At 41.4% G+C, this 24,296-nt stretch overlaps 1 protein-coding gene and 1 long non-coding RNA gene across 5 annotated transcripts in view; one reads left to right on the plus strand and one right to left on the minus strand.

The window, feature by feature from the left end:
* LOC128747961 (unconventional myosin-XVIIIa-like) overlaps nt 1-24,296 on the plus strand; it is a 90,645-nt gene that overhangs the window by 39,228 nt on the left and 27,121 nt on the right. For all 4 annotated transcript variants that reach the window (XM_053846249.1, XM_053846252.1, XM_053846251.1 and 1 more), the window contains exons 21-34: nt 63-128; nt 3,267-3,395; nt 11,937-12,080; nt 12,346-12,435; nt 12,552-12,671; nt 12,823-12,937; nt 14,448-14,575; nt 16,882-17,036; nt 17,935-18,058; nt 18,177-18,377; nt 20,589-20,699; nt 20,961-21,065; nt 21,455-21,601; nt 22,250-22,363. In XM_053846249.1, coding sequence (XP_053702224.1) covers nt 63-128; nt 3,267-3,395; nt 11,937-12,080; nt 12,346-12,435; nt 12,552-12,671; nt 12,823-12,937; nt 14,448-14,575; nt 16,882-17,036; nt 17,935-18,058; nt 18,177-18,377; nt 20,589-20,699; nt 20,961-21,065; nt 21,455-21,601; nt 22,250-22,363 — 1,749 coding nt within the window. The remainder of the gene's footprint in view (nt 1-62; nt 129-3,266; nt 3,396-11,936; nt 12,081-12,345; nt 12,436-12,551; nt 12,672-12,822; nt 12,938-14,447; nt 14,576-16,881; nt 17,037-17,934; nt 18,059-18,176; nt 18,378-20,588; nt 20,700-20,960; nt 21,066-21,454; nt 21,602-22,249; nt 22,364-24,296) is intronic.
* Nucleotides 11,887-15,568, minus strand: LOC128747963 (uncharacterized). The gene is made up of 3 exons (XR_008412746.1): nt 15,465-15,568; nt 15,296-15,397; nt 11,887-12,113 (listed from the first exon to the last, which is right to left on the minus strand). It is a non-coding gene; the product is annotated as an uncharacterized LOC128747963 (long non-coding RNA).

Consider the following 24,296-nt stretch of genomic DNA (forward strand, 5'->3'; position numbering starts at 1 on the left):
TATATTGCTGTTGTGTCCTGCAGATGTATTGTTCCTGACAAAGTGTGTTTGCGTCCCCACAGGCTGTGGAAGAACTCCTGGAATCCTTAGATTTGGATAAGAGCAACTACCACATGGGCCTGAGTCGGGTGAGTCATTGCCGAGCATCCTAATAAGAAACTCCACTGTGCTTTTGTGAAAGAATACTCTGGACTGAAGGGACTTTTGTCTTTGATTACACCTTTCTGTGTCTGGAAAGGTGCCCAACTTCCTTCCAATCTTTTAGCTGTCCTGAAAATAATGCCTCTGCCATCCTCTTTGTGGACCACAATTCCCTCTTCTTTTCCTGTCATTAGAGCAAATTCTCCTGAACGGATTGATCCTTTTTGCTTTTTCCGCCAGGCTAAAGTAATCATGGTGTAAACACTGTTTGGCACACCGAAGTCTAATCCTATCAACGTGAAAGTGGCAATCTGCCAAGAAGGAAATCAAAGGAAGGAATATTGTGCAACCACGCAGGGGAACGCCCAGATGTCCCGAAGAGACGCATTAGTAGTTTGCAAGCAACATTGTGTAGGACGGATTTAGGCTCTAAGTCAAGCAAGTAGAGCAGCCCAGTCCAGTGTTGCCTTAGCAACTGACCTTTACCGTTTAGACTGAATGTTTTGAATAGACTGACAGTGCAGATAACAATTCTAATAATGGTCCCCATAATGAGCGTCACATCGACCGCTGGGCAATTGTGGTTCACGTTCCCCTTGCTATGATAAATACCAATAGATATGCATCTTTCAAAGGCAACAATGACAGACCTGTCCATGTTATCGTGCAATGGATTTTATGCTTCACTTCAACTCACTTTATCCAAACTTGTGCTAACCTTGTAATGTGCCCCCTCCCATTTGGAAACTGAAGCACAAGTGCTGGGTTTTCATTCAACAAAATCAATAGAATTGTATTTCTGTGTACCATCATAAAGTACATTGTGATTCTGACAAGGTTCTCATAAGCCGGTCAAACGCAGCGCTATCTTGAGGTACCAAACACTGGTGTGCTGTGCACCAAAGCGATGGAAGCAGCAGCAATATCAGTGAATAATGAGGCAATTGTCAACGGTGTTTGAGGAAGAAGAGCAGGTTAATGTAAATGAACGACTTTTATTCAAACTATGTCGTTTGGTAGCAACGAGAGGATTGAGGTGTCTAAACTTGACGGGTCAGAGATGGATGGCAAGACTGAACGGTAATGTAAATGTAATGTAAAACTCTCTTTAGAAGGGTCAGCAAGACAAAACATTTAATGTGTTTGAGTAAGCAGTGAGACCCCTGATTTTTTTAGCTTCTCTCCGCCGTTTTCATAGGTTGGTATCATTGCTTGATACCAACATAACATTTGAAAACAATATGTGCAGTTGCTTTATAAACCAGTTTGAGGAATCTTACAGTGCAAAATAATCCTGCAAAGCAACAAAACACTGAGTTGCCCCTCATTCTTTAAACATGCGTCACCTATTCCTTATGACTCCTCATCTCTTGGTTAGAAGAACAGAATCACTGGCACAGTTAGAACATCCAGGGCTCATGCAATGGTTCGGCATTTCTCCTCTGATATTGAAGCAGATGGTCAGGCTCTTCCTCCAGTGATGTCAAAAAGGCTGGTTTCCATTTCTGGCTTTGATTCACTTAGAACCAGAGTTACACTTATTTAGAACCACCTTTGTAGACAAAAGATGCAAAGGCTTGTGAGCGCTGCAGTGCAGGTCGGGCAAGAATTCTCACATTAACTCAGATAAATGCTCTGTCAGATACCAAAATACATTTGGTTGCAATTATTCTGAAACTAACTTTACTTTGTGAAGAAAAACACACCAGAAGGGGCATATAAGTAAATAAACAGTATTATTGAGCACAATGACTATGTGACAACAATCCACAATACAATTTGCTCTGCGCTCACTTGCGTGGCTCCATTGCGAAATATAAAAACTATGATTGGAAATTTAAAAAAAAATGCACCGAAAACACATCAAAGACATGACATGGTTAATGTGCGTGTTTGCGTTGTTTCAACAATTATTTTAGGTATGACCGGGGCAGCCTCCGTCATGGTCTTGTAGAACCAATATTATTGCATGGAGAGAAAACACCATTAACAGCTATAAACTGTAATTACTGCGAGTGCTGTTATCAGATACCCAGGCGGTAAAACAGGTTAAAATAATTTCTATAACGCTGCCACAACTACCGTCGTTCAGGCATCGACCCCCTTTTTTCAATCATCTTACCTCTATTTTACCTTTGGCCTAGATTAAAAACAAGACAAGACTGATCTCACAAAAAAAAAAAAAAACTTAATCGGAGCTATCTCACTGAGATAAGCTCACTTGTCTGTGGATTACACTGTTTCATATTGATTTCCTGCTTCGCTGCACCTTACTTTTCCACTCAGTTCTGCCGTGATTTTGTCGCCGTGTCCTAAAAGGTTGCCATCTGAATCTAATTTGCCTCCAGTTTAACTGAGCGTGATCTCACTTTGTTAAAAGCCTTCGCTAATAAATAGCAGCACCTAATCTGAGTTTGGATGCAAATGTATGCCTGCGATCGGAGTCCATTTAAGCGCTCAGAGATTGGGCCACATGTATTTCCTCACCAATGTGAGTGCATTGTCAACCAGTGTCTTGGGAGGAAATCCTACAGTGAGCAGCTGAGGTTTTCATACTTAATATTCAGGTAATATGCAGAGAAATCAACTCGTCAAGCTTACATCATTCATGAGTGTCTGAGCTGAATCTTTCATTCGGGTTTTCACTCCAGTGACAATTCTTTAGGATTGTTTGCCGACTGTTCTTATGACACACTTGCATCAAATACCATAAAGGAATGCAACACTTGCTGTTGCTGCTGCAGATATAAGACTCTGGTTTGTGTCTCATCTTTAGATGCAGGCGTCCTATTGTTTGTGTTGCTGTTAATGTTGAGGTAATAAACCCTGTGAGCAGGTATCATGGGGGTCATAAGGTCATAAACCAATGTGTAGGTCCCAAGTCCAAGGATTGTTTCATCAGTCTTACCATCTTCTGGTGGAGAGTATTGATTCAACTATTTCAACCAAAAAATTCAATAGTTTATGCTCCTCAATTGAAAAAACACGAGACAGCTACGATTTTCTGCAGTAAATGCAGTGAAACATTTGCATTCTAATATTCACTGATGCCATTTTCAGCAGGTGTGTCATGTACACAGACTCCTTTAATGTTGTTAAAACGACCCGTGTTTCCTCTGTTGCAGTTGTTCTTCAGAGCCGGCACCTTGGCCAAGTTGGAGGAACAGAGGGATGAACAGACAAAGCGTAATCTCATTCTGCTGCAAGCCGCCTGTCGAGGCTACCTGTCACGCCAGGCCTTCAAGAAAAGAAAGGTAGATGTGATCAAACGTGTCAAACGTATCCAGGAGAGAATTCACAATAATGCATGTGAAAAAAGAGGCATAGACTGTCACCAAGGACTGTTATTTCTTCATAGAGTATGTGCTGCAGGCAAACACAGTGGACTGAGAGATTCAGTTGGATTTAAAGGTCCAATTTTACATTCATTAGGGAGGCTTTTAAATTCATATTAGATCCCAGTGGAGTGTTATGGAAGTGCATTTGATAAAATTCAGTGTAAATTTGTTTATTAAATTATCGGTCATTTCTCTCAGCTCCTCTTATGCTGGCATTCTCCTCCCATGACCACGCCCCTATGTCCCGATTGGTCAACTCATGCAGCGATTTAAATGACTCTGGAGACGCTAAGATTAATATTATCATATTTATTCCATTAATAGTCTGGTCGCCAGCAACATTATTTTTCTTAAGAGTGGGCGAAATAGCAAAAAATATATTACTTTTTAATGAGAAAATCTCTATTTTAACATGATCTCTCATATTTTTGAGAGTACTTTGATAGTTTCCAGTCACTGCAACTGAACCATTCTGTAGGTAAAACAGTTCAAAAAGAAAACTAAATCAGACTGTTTAGGCTTAAGTACATTCATGAACAGATTTCAATTTAAATAGTGGCAATGACTTTATGACTTGTGATTCATGCGGTTCTTTTGTGTGTTTACATTTAGGATTGCATTATCTGGTACTGCATTTACTTAAGCCACTTTAGCCGCTTAAACAATAAGATAAACCTTGATGCTTTACGATCGTAAATAAAGGTTTGAATTGAAACGCCATGTCAGCTGTTAGCCGCTTGCTTCTAGTATTTGGCATCACGGCATAGAGCACTCTATTATTCTGTCGTATAAGCATGTGGGAGCTTGTTCGCTCAACGTGTGAAAGTGAGTGGGAGCACGATATATGACAAGTGCGCAGTCTGCGCAAAGTTTTCTTTACATTATGACTGTTGTTAATCTGATGTAAGTAGATCTTTTTTCCACACTATCCCACCCCTCACAGCAAAACACATGCTGCCCATGAATAAACCCCTCAACAGTCAGTGGGTCAGTTGGAAGGAGGTCTGTGCTCACTGAGTGTCTTTGTAGCCACTAAATGTTTTTAATCACCAATTTTTGTCTCTGTTCTTGAGCGCTCTGAAGTGTGTTTCCTGGGTGCAGCCCCTCATTGAATTTTTATCTGGTGAACCTTTTCCAAAGGCTGTTTCAAACTCCTCACGCTTCTGCCTGCTGTATTTGATCTTTCCGGACCTTATGAGTGTCTTCCTGAGATGCACAGGACCCTGCATCTTCCCACGCACGGTCATAATGGTCAAACGAACGGTGGGACACTTCAGCTGGCTAATAATGAAGCAGCAGAAGCTGAATCAACATTACATCTGTCCTCCAGCATGACACGCTGTTAGCGGGCAGATACATCCGTCGCATACATTTTTACTTCATTTTGTTGAAAGGTCAGTGCTGACAAAGGTGAAGTTACTGCGCTATAACCTGGAGTTGGAGAAAGTCAACAGCAAATTACTTAGCAAGTGCCTAATCACAAAATCCATTTAACAGTGAGGATTTCTTTCCTGCACTGGCCTAAAACACCCACAATCTCATGCACATATTGCACAATAGATAGATAAACCTTTGTTATGATTATTTTTTTATCTTATAATTTCGGACCAGAACTTAATTTAGCCAGGCAAAGAAGGACGGAACATTCAATTATAAAATAGATGATGGCGGCCTGATACGCTGTAGGTTAAAGACCTTACAAAGGCTGTGTATATCTGCTGCATGAAACACTGTTGTCTTGAGATGGATGAGGGACAACGAAAATTGTGTACCAATTATGGTGTCCTCTCTTTTTTTTTTTTTAATCTTAATTCGAAATGTAGTGATGTTATATAACCATGGAAGCAGGCCATGTACAATTCCTTGACTGTTAAGCAAGGGTGTCAAAGCCAGTCAACCAATTGGCAAAAGTTTTGAACTTATTTTCTCATCATTGAACTGTTCAGAAGAGGAAACTACATACTTGAATGCATCACCGATGTTTACCACCCTCATTTACCTTCAATTTCCACTGTATTTTCCCTATCCCTGATTAACTCTTGGCATCTATAATCCAATCTTGCTCGAGAACAGCTTGTTAAATGGTAAATTACGACATTAACATGGTTATCTAGTATGTGGAACACATTAAGGTATGAATTGACTGTATGTATTGAGAATTTTATGGCACTTCATGTGCCAATGATACTTGAGTTTGTCGATTGCTGTGTGGCTTGTTTGTTTTTCCTTTGTAATTCTTGTCTGACAGTTTTCTACCTGACAAACAGAATAGCAAATATGAGGTTTCCACCTGGTCTCCGGTCTTCTTCCTCACCTCGGTGGAAAGAACCCAACTCTTATTTGACGATGAGTTTCTTCCGTAATGATAGCTGTTGTGGAACTGTCGCAGTCTATTCTGGCGAAGATTGAGCTGAGCTGAAAAGCCAAGCTCTTGTCTTATCCATCATTTTACTTTGCTGCTTTCAGCTGAGGTCATGAGTTTTGGCTTGTTACCTGTCTGGGCTTGATCATCAGTGAGAGGCTCACAGTAAAGATGCTACTGTGTATTGAGTGGGGACAGCTACACCTTCCTGGTGAGGAGTCCCCTGCTTGTCCCACTCGCAGCAAACAGACCCAGAATAGATGGAGAGTTTACACCTTAACTTGACGCACAACGGAAGCTTCTTTTGGCTCCTCCCCTGCAAACCAAACTATGAGAACAGGACAGTCATGGACGGACAGTTTTTCCTTTCATTTATTTTGTCATCTATCATCAGTGTCTTAAACTGTTATCAGTTATTTAAAGTTTTAAAATGTGTTTCTTGGAGCGGTTTAGGTGTGTAAAGGTCAGTGTATTTGCAATTATGTAACACTATAATGTGTATCTTACTGCCTCCTACTGGGATGTTTTTTATGGCTATGAGCAAGATTGCATTTGCAAAAACCACCTTCCCTGTGAAAAAAATGTTCATGTCGAAAGGTGTTGTTTTCTTTTTAAGAATTTAGGATAAACTAATAAATAGGGGGAATGAGTCACCTCTCTGAAAAAGCATGCTTGCTTTTAATTAGCTCAAATGAAACAACTTCATGAATATTACTGGCTGTCACTCAATATTTATACGTAAGAGAGCATGTTTGTTATTCACCGCCCTCTGCAGCCAGTGATATAATTCATAATTGATAGCTGTAAATGACATCATTGCCTCACTTGTCTGTAATACACAATGACAGCTGGGAAAGTTTATCACCCTTCATTTGATATATTAAGCAAATACCACATGTCCAGAGTGTCTTCTGTATATTGTGATGACACTATGAATGATGTCACAGAAATTCCAAATACCAAGAGCTGTCTGTGTCGGAACATTAATGTAAGAGCTTTATTTAATTAAGGCAAATTTACTGATCTTAGTGGAGTCAAAGTGTCACCTCAAGAGAGAATCATGCCTGAATGTGACTGAATGTGCTGGTGCGCAGTGTTTCGGACCAATTCAATCAATCACTCATTGGCAAACTCAAGTGTTAAAGGGATTTATGGTTTTAAGGATGTATGTTTTTACATTATGAGGTCAGTTCAATGTGAGGTGAGGCGATAAATAATAGACTAAGGATGTTATTGCTTGTCAAGCATCCCTGGTTTGCTGGATCTGTGACACTCAGCTTGCAAGGGCATTTTTCATTCTGCATGTATTAGAACTGATTCAATTAACTAGCACAAGAGCAATGGAACCGCAGCGGAGCCCGGGGGTCGATATTAAGTGTTTATTTCCTCTCCCTGGACCTCTCACAATAGAAATGTGTATCTTAGAATTATCTTTGTAGAACAACGTCCAAATGTGCCCTTCTGTTATCCGTCTGATCTGATTGAAGTGTTCACATATCAGATACCCGGGGTGGTGTTTTGCTTGCTGTTTGCCGCTGTGTATGAAGGTGACAGAAAGTCACAAGTTGCGCTGATTGATATTCTTTGGCATGGTAACCAAGCCGTGCCAAGCCTGTGTGGCATAAAATAACAAAAACACAATCCTTCATTTTTTATTCTTTCCTCAAACTGTCTCCACAAGGGCACCCTGACATTTAAAAAGTTTATTTTGCCTCAGCAGGCGCTGGATGTGTTTCTTTACTCCTGCTACTTCAAATGTATGCATCACAATCAGCCTCAAACCTCCAGCATAAGCCAGATTTAGCCTTGTAATACTGAACCTATTTGTTTAAACCTTCTCCCCCATGCCTCATCACACTGGGGATTTTACTGGATATGGTGTTCTTTTAAGGCATTCATGCCCACACCTCAGTCACGGACACATGCATTGCAGGCGGTGAATTATGTGTGGAGGTGTGTGTGACTGCACCGTACAGTACATGTCATTGTTTGAGTGTGTAGTTCCTTTTTTTAAGGTGAAGCCTAGCCAATTTATACTGGACAGAGTTATTTAAAACAAATGTGTGTCATAAAAGAACAAAGTGAGTATAGTATTTGATAAAAATATCTAACTTAAACCAGTGCATTGCATAGTATTGTAGTACTAGAGACTGCTCTCGGCCAACAGACGGGCTCCAGACCACATTTTCAAGGTCTTGCTCTTGTCAACTGCATTTATACTTGGTCAGGTCTCTGCCTCAGCCAAGCAGGTTGTTTTTGTCTGCCGCTCCTGCGTCTTATGATTTTGAAAAAACACCACCTGAATGCAACCCTTGCACCCACTGAAGAACCTTAATTACGTCAGAGATGCAGGGGAAAAAAGAGATGAGACTGTCAGTGACTGCAGTTAGAAAAACGAATTAGCGCCTCAGTCCAGCAAAGATTTGACTTTAAAAACCCATGTACTCATCTTAGTCAGATTACGGAAGAGAAATTCTCTGAGTCGGACTACACCATATCGATTATGCGGTCAATAGCTCAAGTTTGCCTGCATGTTGCCATTTGGCTTGACTATGATCAGACCGGGTGATCTGTGCCTGTGCGGGCTTCTGCTGTACCAAAAAACAAACAAAAAAAACATTAATTCCCTGTATTGCTTAAGCACATGTGCCCGTGTTGACCCTCTACTCATGTCGCACAAAGCAAAACATAGCTCACACTCTTATTAATTGAATAAACCATGTATTCTCAAATATGGATCTCAGTCTGGCAGGGTCCAGTGTTCATCCTGTACACATCTGTAAGGTGTTAAACCCTTTTTTTTTTACAGTGCCAACCCAAGACTTCCCCATTGAAGCCCCACTCTCAAAATTAGTCTTAGTATTTTGAGCATGTATCTTGCTTTTCCTCTACAATCCTCTTATTTCCTGGCTAACAGAAGACTGCCAGAGACAATACACAAGGCTCACCCAAGTCCTCGTCTTTTCATTGTTTATTTCAATCCATGAATGTACCTTTTTGTTCTGTATTGTTGTACGGTCTCCTTGCATGCCAGACTCATTAAACGTCCGCGTCTCTGTGTGACTAAATGTCGATCCGCATTGAGACATTGATGTAAAATTAAGATCTTATTACACTGATGCAAAATGTCCATGACCCGGACATGTGACACAAAACCTCAATAAAACCTTGGCGAAACCAATCGCCAAAACTCATGACACGTAAGTCATTAATGGTGTATGCGATGCACCGTTAGCCGGTTCTATAAATTCTAATGATCCCTTCGGTTGCCTGCGTTAGTCAATCCTGCCACCAACAACCGAGAAAAACCAGGTCACTCCCTTTGGTGGTGTTATCAGTTTTCCCTGTTTCATCAATGTGTTATTTATAATGGAACTTGCACCAGCCAGACGCAGTGTGTGGGGACCAGGCTGTCGAGGCACCCACCCCCAACTGCCACCCGGTCCTCTGCGCACCCGACCCCTTTCAATCCCTCTGTGCATGTCATTCTTTCGGGCCGAGCCGTTTTGGTGGTTGTCGGATTGTTTTGTGAAAACGATCTCATGTAACTCCACAACGGTCTGAAAAATCAGTCTCTGACCCTGTCTTATCTGCTGTGACATGTTCCCCCACCTGCTCACGTCACTCAGCACATATATTTGACATTGACAACAACAACCGCCATCTTTGCCACGCTCCGGCATGCTGCATTTCGCGCAGAAAAAAACTGTAGTGGGCAACAACCTCATCATTTGATACCACAAACGCTATTAGCCATTTAAGAAACCACCACGCTGCTGACCATGTGGCATTTGAAGCTAAAAATCAAGGCTAACGCTAGCGGGAACAAAGAGCCAGCCAGTGGCCCGCTGTGTGCTCTCAGGAGCTTTGAAGGCATGTGCCTATTTAGCTTGGTTGAACATGTGGATGATGAGAAAAGACCCTGCGTGTTTAGTCACAAGACACAAATGCTTTGGTTCACAAAGAAAAAACTGCCTTTCCGTAGAAGTGATGGTAATAAGTACCCAGATAATGTGTCATTACCTATTGACTTATAGCCGCAGAGTTTTGCATTTGGGCGTTTTTGGCTTTTTGCACTACAAGCAGCCTTTTTTTAACCTTTTTGATCTCGGGACCCACCTTTCCCAGAACAAATGGACCTGGGGTATATTCAAGTTATAGAACTGATTCATGACTCTTGACTTCATTTGTGATCAGTAACCATATTTATTCTACTTACATGTAAACAAACTAAAACCTTGTGAAATGACATGAAACCATGTGATTATTGCAAATACTTTGATAAGTCCAACCAGCTGCAGAACCAAGTGCAAGACATATTCATCAAATGTACTAAATAAAAAAATACACTTGATGTAAAACTGGAAAAAAATGAATAAAATTCAGAGTCAAATAAATATAATAATAGCATGTCTAACATCACTTTCTTTATCATTTTTTCTTTTCACAACTTCTCCATAGTTGTTAACTATCGCAGATTTGCAGCTGTCAAGTCAATTCAGTGACACACTACTGCCACCATACGTGGCTAATATATTAAAACTGAGCGTCTTGCGGCCCTACGGCCCAAAGGTTTAAAACAAAATAACTTTTGGCGGCCCTCTGCGGGGCGCGCGCGGCCCAACCATGGGCCCCGGCCCTATGGTTTAGAATCACTGCTACAAGGATACAAAAAAGGTAGACTTGTTGTTGCAGTAACCCTGACAGATATTACTTTTTTAATAGAAGATTGATCTGGAAATAGCTTTCTCTGCACCCCTACTTCTTATTGCTCCTTTGAACTTCCCTGAAGAATATAGAAAAAATCAGTTGTTTTGAGAGGGTGAAACCAGGTGAGATTTTTGTGGAAGCTGTCATGACAGCACATGTTAATGTTGGTATTTAAACCAAAATGCAGCTTCACAGTGATTGTCACCACCTACAATACAACACAGCAATACAGTGCAATACCAAAAAGATCATTTCATTTTGGACCAGCAGTGTCTTCGGTGACATTCTTAAATGCTCCGCTAGAGATTAGTAATGTCTTTCACAGTGTGACTAATTGGTCATAGGAAGCACGGAGGAATTTTTCGCTCAAATTGTGCTCCTCTAATTGGGTTTGGCCGTAATCCACCAGAGACTTGCATACACAAGTTGCATTGCAGATCATACACTTCAAAATAGCTTGTTTGCTTTAGTAAGTAACATTTTTGCATAAAGTCTCGGCTCATTCCTCCTATTTGATAGTAGCCGGTAAATCCATGGGGTAATGTCTTACTTTCAATTTTTGAAGCGCACAGCAGATCGAGAACAAGGACGATACAAATCGTCTCACTCATCCTTTACCACTTATCTTATTCCTTTTATATACATGTATATTTATATTAGTTTTCGCCTCTCAGCATGAAGGTTGAGGGTGCGAATCCAGCTCTGGACCTTTCTGTGTGGAGTTTGCATGTTCTCCCTTTTGCTGTGTGGGTTTTCTCCAGGTACTCTGGTTTCCTCCCACAGCCCTAAGATATGCTCTCTTGGTTAATTGGACATTGTAAAGTTGCCCCTAGCTGTGCGTGCGTGTGTTAATGGTGTGTGGCGACCTGTCCAGGGTGTATCCCTGCCTCTCGATGTATGTATGTTTTTGTTTTGAACACATTCTCTGTTACTTGTTTATTTTGATACAAACAATACTGAGAACGGACATACTGAAACCGCCAAGAATTTAGCTACTTTTTTTTGTCCACCATATTAATAATAACAATAGTAATACTTTGTTTGTTTGTGTCTGCATAATGCTGCATTTTTTGAAACACTAGAAAGATTTCCCATAAATATTTATATGTAAACCAGAGTTTGCCCACATAGACTGTTTTCCTGACCATACAGTATATTCATACGGCATTTCATTTGCTTTACTTCATCTGCCTTTTGTCTCTGTTGGACTGTTTTAGTATGCTGTCCTGGTAGTCATAGGACTTTCACAGAAATATATAATAGTTAGAACAGGATTTAGAAAACATCTTGTATTTCAGGGGTATTGATGGTGGATTGAATCGTTCTTGCAATGTCTTGTAATTACAGATTTATTTATTTATCTTTGTGTGCTTTGTTGCATGTAGATCCAGGATTTGGCGATCCGGTGCCTGCAGAAGAACATCAAGAAGAATCGAGGTGTGAAGGATTGGCCCTGGTGGAAGCTGTTTACCACAGTCCAGCCTCTTATTAAAGTCCAGCTCACTGAAGATCAGATAAGAAATAAAGATGTGGGTAGTACTTCTCTTTTTCTGATGCATCCTCTGTGAAAGAAAGAGTATTGTATTTTTGGAACCAAACAATGGAGCAGTTATAGCATATAGCACTTGTTATTTTCACATATTTATCTCTCCATTATCATCTCAGCGCTCCATGCAGGCTCACACCTACACATATGTAACACAGCATATGCCAAGCAAAAATATTTTTAAACAAGTTCCCTCTGGTATTGATGTCGTCAAGCCATGTATTTATGTGTCCTCTCTCTGCCACCAGGAGGAAATTCATTTTCAAAAATCAAAGCTTGAGAAGGTGGAGAAGGAAAGAAATGAGCTGAGACTGAACACGGATCGATTGGAGAGCAGGGTGGGTCCCTGAGTCTGTGCCGGTGCGGGAGTTGATTCAGATGTGACTTTCTGCACCAGAAGCCGAGTGAGTCTTTGGGATTTTGACGGCTCCATTATGTCTGCTTTTACATCTAGATCTCAGAGCTGTTGGCAGAACTTGCTGATGAGAGAAGCACGAGTGAATCGGCTTCACAACTGTTGGAGAATGAGACTTCAGAGAGACTACGGCTGGAGAAAGACTTGAAGGACTTACAGGTTGCTATATCTATCTATCTATCTGTCTCTCTCTCTCTCTCTATATATATATATCTTTATATATATATATACATATATATATATATATATATATATATATATATATATATATATATTGTAGGCATTGTCATTAGTATTGTGTGTGTTCCAGATCAAGTTTGATGCCATGAAGAAGCAGCTGGAGTCTCAGGAGATGGAGGTGATGGAAGCAAGACTCATGAAGTCATCAGAGCTCAACGGAGAGATGGACGACGATGATGACGCAGGTCTGTTTATTATGATCACTAGAAGATGCAAAAAAAAAAACCCCATCCCAAATGAATTTCACACGGTTTTTTAGCCTGAAAAACTCATGCAATATTTACTTGCAATTTTCACGCTCCGAAATGGTTGTGGAAAAGTATATTTCCGAAAGAACTGAAAGTAAAAACTGTCAGCTATTTCTACACAGCCATCCATAAAAGTGTAATGGAACTGTGAAGTCGATACTAAAGGAAGCAGACAGCGACTCTGCCCCATCTTTCTCTGATGACAGCATTCCTCAACTTGTCTCTAAATGAGACACCACCCACTTGGGCGACATCCATTTTTCAACAGTTTATGTCCAGCGTCATAGACAAAGGGCAAACTAGATGTATTTTTTCATCATCTTATGGTTGATAAAAAGCCACTGCTCCATCACCAACACCTGAATAGCCATGGAATCAGCTGTTGGCCTTGGGGAGCTCAGTGCCATGGCCTGGCCTGAACTCCTGAGCGTTCAGAGCCTGGTCTTAATTAATATAATCTCGTGTCACCGGGAGCAGCTACTTGCCTAATGGGCACGTCTCCTCAGGTTAGAGGCCTAATTTCCCTAAGAGCTGATATGGGCTTTATATGTACAATTCGGAAAGGCTTTCTTGGACTAATTGTAGCTGCGGGAACGAGTGTCTTTGTTCAACTCTCTCAGCAGGAGACATGGCTCTAAGCCTCGGCCACATATTGTATTGTGTTATCAAGTATATTTCTCCAAGTTTGGGATTTGCTGCCAGGGGATTAAGATGTTCTCCCCCAGGCGTACAACTAATGCCTATCAACGACCAGTCTCCACCTGCTGGGGGAGTGAGCTCCTGCTGGCCGCGCGTTGTCCATTAAATGTGCTCTCCCCACTCCTGAGCAGACAAGTCATTTCAGAGCATATCAGAATTCTTAGATGAATGAGAAAATAATCGTTGGGATCAGAGCCGGTGGCCCTGCAAGTTGTCATTATGCTATATATATGCTAATAAGCTGCGCTGAAGGAGGAGCTGGTGTTGGTTTGTGAAGAAGGAACGGACAGCTTCTAAAATGATAAGGCATGGAAATGAACCTGAAGCAGAATGTCTGCCAGGCCGCTGTCATAGTTCTGATAGCCCCTGACAGCTCCAGAATTAGGGTCGGCTAAGAACTGTGCAGAGTGCCACTTAGACATGTCTTCTCTAACAACGATTGTGCTGTGCTTCAAATGCGTCACCTCACTTTGGACTTAAGATTAGAGCCGAGATGCTGGCGAGTTTCAAAATTTGGTGACCCCCGTGAGGTCAGCTGTGATGAAAGAAGCTTTATTTGAAAAAAAGATGATTATTATTTCAGCCCTGCATTGTGATAACCCTTGCCAAGGGTACAATGCTCCCCATAATCCACAGCATCCATCAGACCTGAGCTTTTGAGCTGTTCCTGATGTGTAACCTGCTGGGCCTGCATTAAAGGTAGGTTTCTCACAAATGTCACGCTGAAATGAACGTCTTTGCTTTGCAGGAGGCGAGTGGCGGATAAAGTACAACCGAGCCATTCGAGAAATGGAGTTCACCAAAAAGAAACTGCAGCAGGAGTTTGATGACAAGCTGGAGAGCGAACAGCAGAGCAAGAGGCACTTTGAGAGAAGGGTGAGCAGGTTCACTTGGTGTTCGACTTCCATCACCGTGATGGAGTCACTGCAGCACATGAATCTGTCTCCTGGTCAAATGAACAGAGCTATCGGTTGCCTTTTCAACATGGTGCTTGGTTTTAATTGTGTACAGAGATCTGTATTCACCTTTGGGGACAGACATGTATTTGTGTGTTCTCGGATACCATACAAGTGTTTCCAGTCTGTTTCTACATAATGAGAAAACAGAAGATCTTAACAGAACAATGAAAATCAAACATTAAAATACATTTATGAAAAATGTCATTTAGAAATTGAAGTGAAATGTATTGTATGTCTTAATGTATTTCCAATAATAGTTAAACGTTGGGCAGAAGTGAGCAAACCGGTCCCCAAAGGGCCAGGGTGGTGCAGTTGTTTGTTCCAACCCAACCAGGATTTGTTCCAGTCCAACCAGAAAATCACTCAAGAGAGCACTGACCTCCTCCAAGGGGCTTATTTCTCCCCTTTCTGCCCTTACATTTATCAACTCCATGTTAATAAATACAGCTAAGTGGTTTGGAAGTGGTATTTTGGATTGGCTTTACAAATCTTCTGTCACAGTTTTCAATGGGCTGAGCTGCACTTTTGGTCGCCAGCGGCGGTGAAAACAGGCATTTTGATTCCATAAAACACAACACAATGACTGAAATAAATCAACTTTCATGTGGCTATGGAGACAGAATGTTAATTTCCCAACCTTTTGTAGGATTCCTTATTGATTCCCTTCTTCCTATATAGCAGTGGTATAGCCACTGGTCTGCCACCGTCTGAAAACTGGGTCCCTGGTCGTGCTCCATGACTACGAGGAATAGCAGTCAACAGTAGCATCACAGTAGGCAATATACGCAGTGATATCAACTATATACTTGCAAAGAAAGTTCTGGAGCGTTCTCAAGCGTTTCAGACTTCAGGAATCAAGCACCATCATTGCGGTCAGTGAGACAAGGCAAGAAAGAGAGAGATGCTGGAGGCATGCCGACTTAAACAGAACTTTAACAAGAACATAAAGCAAGAACAAAGCCAATGGTGCAGCTTTTTTTATGTGTGAACTTAATTACATCATGCACTCAGCGTTTTTAAGTCATGATCTCACCAACTGTGATCAAAGAATGATTACCAGAACATCCGTTTACAGTCATTTTATTTTCACTTTAATGTGTGACAGACACGGTTCTTCAAAAAGTTCTCCTACCATGTTTGATATCTTGATGCTGGTCGCATCTCTCAGTAGCTCCATGCAGGAAGGAACTGCAGAGAGACAGTGATGCACACTGGTGCAAATCCAAACACTCCTGAAGACATTAAAGTGGCTATACTCTTTGTCAAATAGGAGGAAATTATATTATAGCTTCTCAGCTAATGCGTTTGGCTGACCTGGACTCTTGTCGGTCAGTTTCATGTTTCCGCCACGTTTTCCTGGACTCAACAGTACGAATGTCATATGGAGACGCATCCCACTGCCTTGAAGCACAGCAGTGAGGATACTCCCAGTTCCTGCAGGTTGCCCTGAGTAAGCTACGTTGTCTAGAGGTTTATTATGATAATAGCCATGCATTATGAAACCAATCATCATCGAAAATATTAAAAATAATGTGCGGCCATTATGGAACTCTGCTGCCACCTGCCCATTACACTCACAATATTTAACATGAAATGTATAAATAAAATATGTGTTGACAATTGAACCGACAATCGTGGGTTAAAAAAAAACAAGCGGCTTGCCAGAAGTCTGCACTCTTTATGTAATTTTCTCCCTTAAAATACCATTGCTAACAATAAACTCAACATCAGCTAGTAGGCAGTAGTGTTTAGGAACTTGCTTGTACAACACACTGAGCAAGACCAAGAGCTCACACTGCAGCTCCTTCTGCACCACTGAGCATGACAAATCTTCAAATGATTTGTGCATCCAGATGGTAATTCTCAACACCACCAAAATAGAAGCATCTGTTCTTTGTTCTGTTATCAGTGTTTCCTGAAAATTTCATCCAGATCTATTCATTCATTTTTGAGACAAATCGACAGATAATATCACAAGCTTTGGCCACAAAAATGTCCACATATCAAATGGTGATATTGTTAGGCCTTTGAAGCCAATGGTATCATCATTTGCTTTTTAAAATCTTTGGCTATACCTGCTACCAAACAATGGCAGTTGCAGCTCTATTCACATAAGGCCCAATTTGTTTTTACGTGAATGTTGCTTTTTCTGCCAGAAATCTCAGTGTCAAAGTTTGCGTTTTTAGTGAACCAGCATCCATCATTAAAACTGTCACTTGCTAGGTGGCTGATTTGCAAGCAGACAACGAGGACGTCCAGCGCTCTGTGCAGCAACTTAAGAAAAAATGCCAGAAAATGACAGCAGAACTGCAGGACACCAAACTGCACCTGGAAGGCCTGCAGAGTCGCAACCATGATCTGGAAAAGAAGCAGAGGAAGTGAGTTTTGGCTGTGTAGTGCTTTTTTTCTGAATCCTGGCATATTGCCCTTTTCCCACCACTACACAAAAACACTCCCACAACAGTTTTAGCAGTGACAGAGATATCAGCTACCACACGAATTGCATTAACTGAGAGAATGACTCGGTCTTAAAGCACTCTGAGAGGCTATCACTGTGGCAGAATGCGATCTCTCCCCTGTGGCTAATTGAAGATGCGCGGCGGGTGAAATTATTTTCAGCTTCGCTTCAGAGAAAAAAACAGGGAATTACAACAGGCTGACAGCATGAAACACTTAGCGCCTAAGTTCATGAAGCATAAGTGTTTCTTCCCCAGACAATTGAAGAAAAACACTTTGCCCATTATTGCAACCTCAATCTAACTCAATGGCTCGTAGAAGTGGGAAACAGTCGCGAATGAAATGGATGCACTGATGTTGAGTTTGGTTCACGGGGTTTCCATGTTTAATGTTTGGGGAATGTTGGTGCTGATCAGAAGCATGTAAAACAATTTGAACTTCAAGCACTATGATGGAGAGTTCCCTCGCAGACAAGAGGGTGGACACAGCTGGATTTAAAAACACTTTTAAATCATATGAGATTTTGTTAATAGATGGTTCTTTATCTAATGTACAACTTGAATTTAAGTTTTCTCTTTAAATTTCAACAAGGAAAAATATGTTTTTATGTTTTATTGTTTTTGAGCTTCTTATTATTTATCATTCATCTAAAACCTGACAACAAGTATGTATCAGCACGCATGACTGCTGTCACCATGAAGATCAGCGTGGAATCAATTCTTTAGGCCTTTCAATCCCTACAATTCCATGTATCAGCTTTTCGAGTTTCTGCAGCAGTTGTGTTGACTTTATGTTGATCTGTGCATCTGCGAATTCCAGATTTGACCTCGAGCAAAACCAGGCTCAAACAGAAGTACAAAGAGAAAGAGCCCAGAAGGACAGACTGGCTCGCGAAAAAGACACAATGACCGCTGAGATATTTAACCTACGCCAGCAGCTACAGGTAACGCTCTTCACATGTAACATCCCACTTGCCCTCTCTCGGGAACCACTTGTCGGATCTCATCGCGCTTTGAACGGCACAGCGGTGAAGGATTCTGATGCGCTTCTCTGACCTGCAGGAGAAAGACGGCGATCTGTGCGCTGCAAGTGTGAAGGTGCAGCAGCTGGAGGCTGAATTGCAGGATCTCTCATCCCAGGAGTCCAAGGATGAAGCCTCGCTGGCCAAGTTGAAGAAACAGATCCGTGACCTTGAGGCCAAGGTGAAGGACCAGGAGGAGGAGCTGGATGAACAAGCGGGGACGATACAAATGCTGGAGCAGGTATGGAGGCTGGGTGTTATGGACGTACATGTGATGCGTTGTGTGGAGCTACTGCAGCATGACAAGTGCTGTAATGAGAAATACATCTGGTCCTAATAATTGAATCATGGAATTAAACCAGACATCAGCAGGTCCTCAGATATCATTGTGTGTCTAATTGTCTGTCATTCTTTTTAACTCTGCCAATTCGGAAGACAAGGAAGCAGAAATTTGGAACGGCTTCAGTTAGTATGACTTGCATGATTTCACGCTGCGACAGAACCCCCTCTACTTCATTGGGATCAGTGATAGCTGACACAGTAACAATCGTCACTAGTTCCCACTGTCTTGTGCAGCACAATTTAAAACTTGTGCAAATCATCCTACCATGCACCGGACTAATGTTCCCTCTAAGTTACATGTGTCTGAGCAAACACATTGAGCGGTCACCTGGACCACTGTGAGCGACCTGTCGTTGTCGGCTGTGTTGACTGCTGTGATAACTCTAGTCATTGAAGTCACATTACACCATTGAGGTCGCTGGTTATCAAAGAACTTCAAGCAACTTTTACAAATATTTATCCTTTGTGAAGCTGATTGATAAGATCATGAATTTGTCTGTTGTGAGACTGAATTTTGTCCACTTGAGGCCACCGTATTCTGTTCGTCATGGAACAGTGAGCCTGTCTGGATCAGGGTAAAAGGAAGAAGCAGCAGGTTTCACTGACCACACAGTAGTCTGAAACCTGCACTGCAACGATTCTCTCTTTCTCGTTTCTCTCTCTCCTCTGTGTAACTCTCCCCAATTGGCTCTGTGCGTACACACATTTTGACCAGCCATGAGCGACTTTAAGAAAAATCAGCGTTTAAACATCAGCCGACTCCGACTTGAAATAGCGGCACTTCTAGTTGCTGTTCGTTCCATTGTGTTGATGTGGTGATGTCACTTGGCGGACGGTGATCTAAAGCACCGCTGCACCAGAGGAATGGTGGATACTGCCGGCTGGAAAGGATACACGCGGTCGAATCACGCAGTGGGCACTTCATTTTATTGCTGCATTGTCACAAGGCTTTGTGTCTTGACGGCAAGAAGCCCCGTAGTCCGGAAATTGTGGTAATTAATATTCAATGCAGGATTGGTTTTTGCTGCACGGCGTAGATATATTTGTGCGCTGAGATCATATCAGCGGTGTGCAATTGTGCACATGCGCAGTTTAGCAAACATTGCACAGGAATGAGCGATGAATGGAAAATAAAAATAAAAATAGATAAAACTGAAATAAAGAGCTTGTGGCCGCCATAAAACGGATGTGTGTGTTCTTTTTTAATCAACCAAGGTTTTCTACAGCGATCTAGCTGGCCCTACTTGATCGTGTCTCCCAGATGCTAACTGGAGTTAGCCGCTGCCAGCTAACTGGTATGGAGCTGCTCATTGTCGTCCCTCTGAGGTTGTAGACGCTGAGGTAACCCCATCAGTATGATGGAGGAAAAATGAATTGATCAAGGAAGTGACAGACCTAAAACAAGGGAAATGACGTGAAGCAATAGTTAAAAGTCCTTACCTCCTGTTGCTGCTGCGACTCAGTCCAGTAGATTTTAGTTTGGGCTTGTAAAGACACCATTAGAATGCAATTCACTGAACATTGCCAAGCTCAAAGTTTGTCATTGTTTACATTTGCCTCTCTTTAGCCAAGTCAGTTTATGTGCTACTCCATTGAAATATGTTGAATCCCTAAGTTAACCTGCTGGAAGATTGGATTTAGTTCCATCTTTAATACATGAATAAATAAAAATCCCTATGCTGATCTAAAACCTAGGGGATAAATCTGACTGTGCAATTATGTTATGTCGCCTACAACAGATTATATTATTATATATTATTCAGTCAATCAGGAAACTCCTTCTGTCTGAAAAGATTAAATGAAAGATGAGTTTTGGACGAGAGGTGTAGATGGTGGTGAACCATAGGGAAGACTCACACAAAAATGGGCCTCCTGGAGTCAAAAGGCTATTATTAAAAATGAGGTATTATTAAAAATATATTAAAGGATTTTAGTGTTTGGTAAAAATAAATGTCTCTTTAATCGGTGTGAAATGACGTTTTGTCATGTTGACACTTCTATTATGTTTTTTCCAGTCTAACCAACCAATGGGGCTCCCTCGAGAAAAAAGATTTATTCTACTATGTCGGTCATGTTCTGTATTTTAATCCCATGTGTGCTGTGTTCTCAGGCAAAGCTTCGCCTGGAGATGGAGATGGAGAGGCAGAGACAGACTCACACCAAAGAAATTGAGAGCAAGGATGAAGAGGTGGATGAGATCAGGCGCTCCTGCAGTAAGAAGGTAGATACAGCTCCCTCTTTTCTATTCATGAACTGCCTCAATGGTGCCTCCTCAAATTCATCCTTTCAAGCTTGAACTTAATTAGACCTGGTCAAAGCAACTTGGGTGAAGCATGTTTTTATTCATGCTCGGGCTTTCTGAAGTGTTCTCCAGCATATACTGTTGGGGGGGTAGCAATCAGAATCTGATTTATGCTCTTCCTCTGTACAAACCTCCTCCATACAGTCGTAACAATACAATGGATAATGGCTTCTATTGCAGCTGAAGCAGATGGAGGTGCAGCTGGAGGAGGAGTACGAAGACAAGCAGAAGGTGCTGCGTGAAAGACGAGACCTGGAGTCCAAACTACTGAACACACAGGATCAGGTCAGTCAAGCTGCTTCAATCGATGAATCTGTTTTCATTAACAAGGCTCGGTTTTAGAGTGTTTACAACAATCGTAACATTGTCGTAATATGTTCTGTGTGATTCATGTGCTCAGTGTAGGATCCCATGGAAGACATCATCATGGAATTTTATCACTACCATATATGAAGATGGTTTGAAAAGACAAACGTCAACTCCTAATGCGACAAAGTCAATCCTATAGATGTAAATGAAGTCCCTCTTGTTTGACATTCATCCACCAATTATGTAAAAACACTGCTTTTGAAGTCCCAGATTTTAATCAGCTTTAGTGTGTTCCATTTCTTCTGACAGAACTACTGTTAAGAAGAAATAAAAAGTGAGTGGTACGGCCATATTTTCTTTTGCAGGTGGGACAGCGGGATGTGGAAACAGAGAAGAGACTGAGGAAGGACCTGAAGAGAACCAAAGTTCTTCTCGCCGATGCGCAGATTATGCTGGACCATCTGAAGAGTAACGCCCCAAGCAAGAGGGAGATCGCTCAACTCAAAAATCAAGTGGGACTTCACGTAGTTACCCAGCCATATACCGTCCACTTTATAGTAATAATAGGCAGATGATACCATGTTGTAGGAAATGTTGCGAAGCATTTCAGTGTTTTTAAATCATCAAAAAATATATTTTGGGATGCCAAGCCTTTCCAACATCCACTATCTAAATGGCTAATGTCCTTCCTATGGGACAAAATGAAAGCATTAATCCATACAGAGCTATGCTACTAAGAAGCAAACGGCAGTGGCCTTCCCCTGTGTAAAAGCAAATCTCTTCCTTCCTTGGCTTTCTCATGACAGCTAATGCTGCTCAGGAGATTGACATTTTTCTAACCTTTGCTACAGTGTCAACTGCTTTTTTTGTGTTCCATCACATGCTCAGGATATCAAGGTTAATGCTAAGAACTTTTCCTGTTTCCAAAGATTGGATTTCCCCCCCTTTGAAACATGAAACGCTAAATCAATGCTGCACACCTACATATTTATTGGAGATCTAAATGTGGCGAGAGTAAGCTCACGCAGGCAGGACGCTAGCTCATGCAATCAGCCGCTTTCATGGTTTGCTATTTCTCATACGAGGCTGAATTATTTGATCTTCAGATTCCATTCACATTCCTCTCTGATGACTTCTCTTTCCGGGGTCTTTTTCTTCAGCTGGAGGAGTCCGAGTTCACGTGTGCCGCGGCCGTAAAAGCGCGTAAAGGCATGGAACTAGAAATAGAGGATATGCACATCCAGATGGAAGACGTGGCCAAATCCAAGCTATCGGTGGGTTTGAATGCTTAACAAGGAAGTGCTTTGTCAAATAATGATCCTGTCTTTCTTCTGGGGTAACAAGGAAGCTTTTTTTAGGGTCCGAGCGACATTAAAAAAGTCGTGGCGGTCAGTGTTGAAATACACGGCACATATAGAAGTCATGTTATGAATTTGTGTCAAATCTAAAATAAGAATTAAGTGACAGAGAGGAGATTACTGGGGGATCCACAGTGTGTGTGTGCACCCATGTGGTTGTGTGTTTGAGTAAATGTGTCTCAGACATGAAGTCTTTTTTGTGAGTATTGATCCAGTACGAGTGTGCTATTGATGCCATCGCTTTTCTTGGATTGATCTTCCCACTCTGTTGTTCCATCCAAGTTATTGAGCCGAAAAATAGATCACTGTTGGTAAGCAGCAGTTCTTGCTAGGCTGTACATGCAAGTCTTTCCTGACAGCTTGGATTTTTCTTTCACTTGCACCTAGCAATGCACAAGCTACAGACCTGGGGTTGTTACCTTTCATGCAGCGATATAAGACGGCCTGGCGATGAAGCCAACTATGTGGCTGCCTACGATGTGCCTTGCTTCACTTTCCTAAACCCAGTGACATTTGGTTTGTGATCAAATATAATTCAAATAATGAAATATATTTCATTATTTGGATAAAAATCATAATATGTTTTGCAAAATTCTTTCAGTCTCAGCTGTCACCAAGGTTTTTACCTAAACAGAATGTGTTTAATGTTTCGGTACCGGCCCAATGCAAAAGCAAAACAAAAAGAAAAAAACTCAATCATTGTAAAATATGAAATAAAATTAAATAAAATACTTTTCTAAAAAATATGAAAGTGTGCAATGACAAATCTACAGTATGACTGTAGATGAGTGAGACGTTCTGTCACGATGTTACCTTAGATCATTTGTTTTGGCTGGAAAAAAAAAAACAAAAAAAAAACAGGGTCATGTAGTTTGGGGCCATAGTACTGGGTGCATAACAGTATTATTCTACACGAACCCTCTTTCATAGTTGAAGTAATTCACACAAACATACTTACAAGGAGAGACGAAGAGCTGGTAGCTGCGTGGTGTATTCAGGACACCTCTAAATACATAACAAATTGTATCCCGTATTACCTGTATAAGGAACTCCTCATTTTCATGTCAAATACTGGGGATTTTACGGTGATCAAGGGACAGGTGGCTACATGATACAGAACCACTGAACTCAATTCCAACTCCAATTCCAAAAATAAAATAAGCTGGATAAGCATAGTAAAACAGTCAGTGATTTAGCTGTGTTACCAAAAATGATCAAATATCTAAATGCATTTTTAAGCTACTTCCAGGTTTACTGCTTATAATCATTGCTAGTGTCGGGCATTGGTTTGACCCGGGACAAACTTTCCAAGATTTTCACCTTTAGATTCCTAGCTTTGATGCCCAGACTGCTGTCTTGATCTCGCTTTCTCATGTATTTGCCTTCAAGCTACAGCCACAGCAGGAGACACTCTGTTGGGAGCAAAGAGGCAGCATTATTTGTGTTCTTTGCATCACTGGAATCCGTTCAGTAAAGAATGATTTTGTGTTTAAATACTGTTTAAATGACTGTAGCGATTGCTCACTTCTGTGTGTGACGTCAGCAGGGAGATCCCTCCGGAGTAAATCAGGGAAATCCTCTGAGCTACATCTATTTTGAGCTCTGACTGACTCACAAAACAAAGCCTTAATAAGTATTTATGATCAATGATTGAATCGATGGCTTCTGCTTTGTGAGTGTTGAGATGAACATGGTCCATACAATTCAAATGACGTCATGGCTATCGACAGTGAATAATACGAGAAGTCAGTGTTTGGTTGAGACGATGACAGAATGGGTGACGTAACTAAATCATGAATTGATCAAAGTCAGACTACCGCTGAGAGCTCTGAAAACCTGCGTCAGACGC

The sequence above is a fragment of the Synchiropus splendidus genome, chromosome 17 (assembly GCF_027744825.2).
Source record: "Synchiropus splendidus isolate RoL2022-P1 chromosome 17, RoL_Sspl_1.0, whole genome shotgun sequence".
NCBI lineage: Eukaryota > Metazoa > Chordata > Actinopteri > Syngnathiformes > Callionymidae > Synchiropus > Synchiropus splendidus.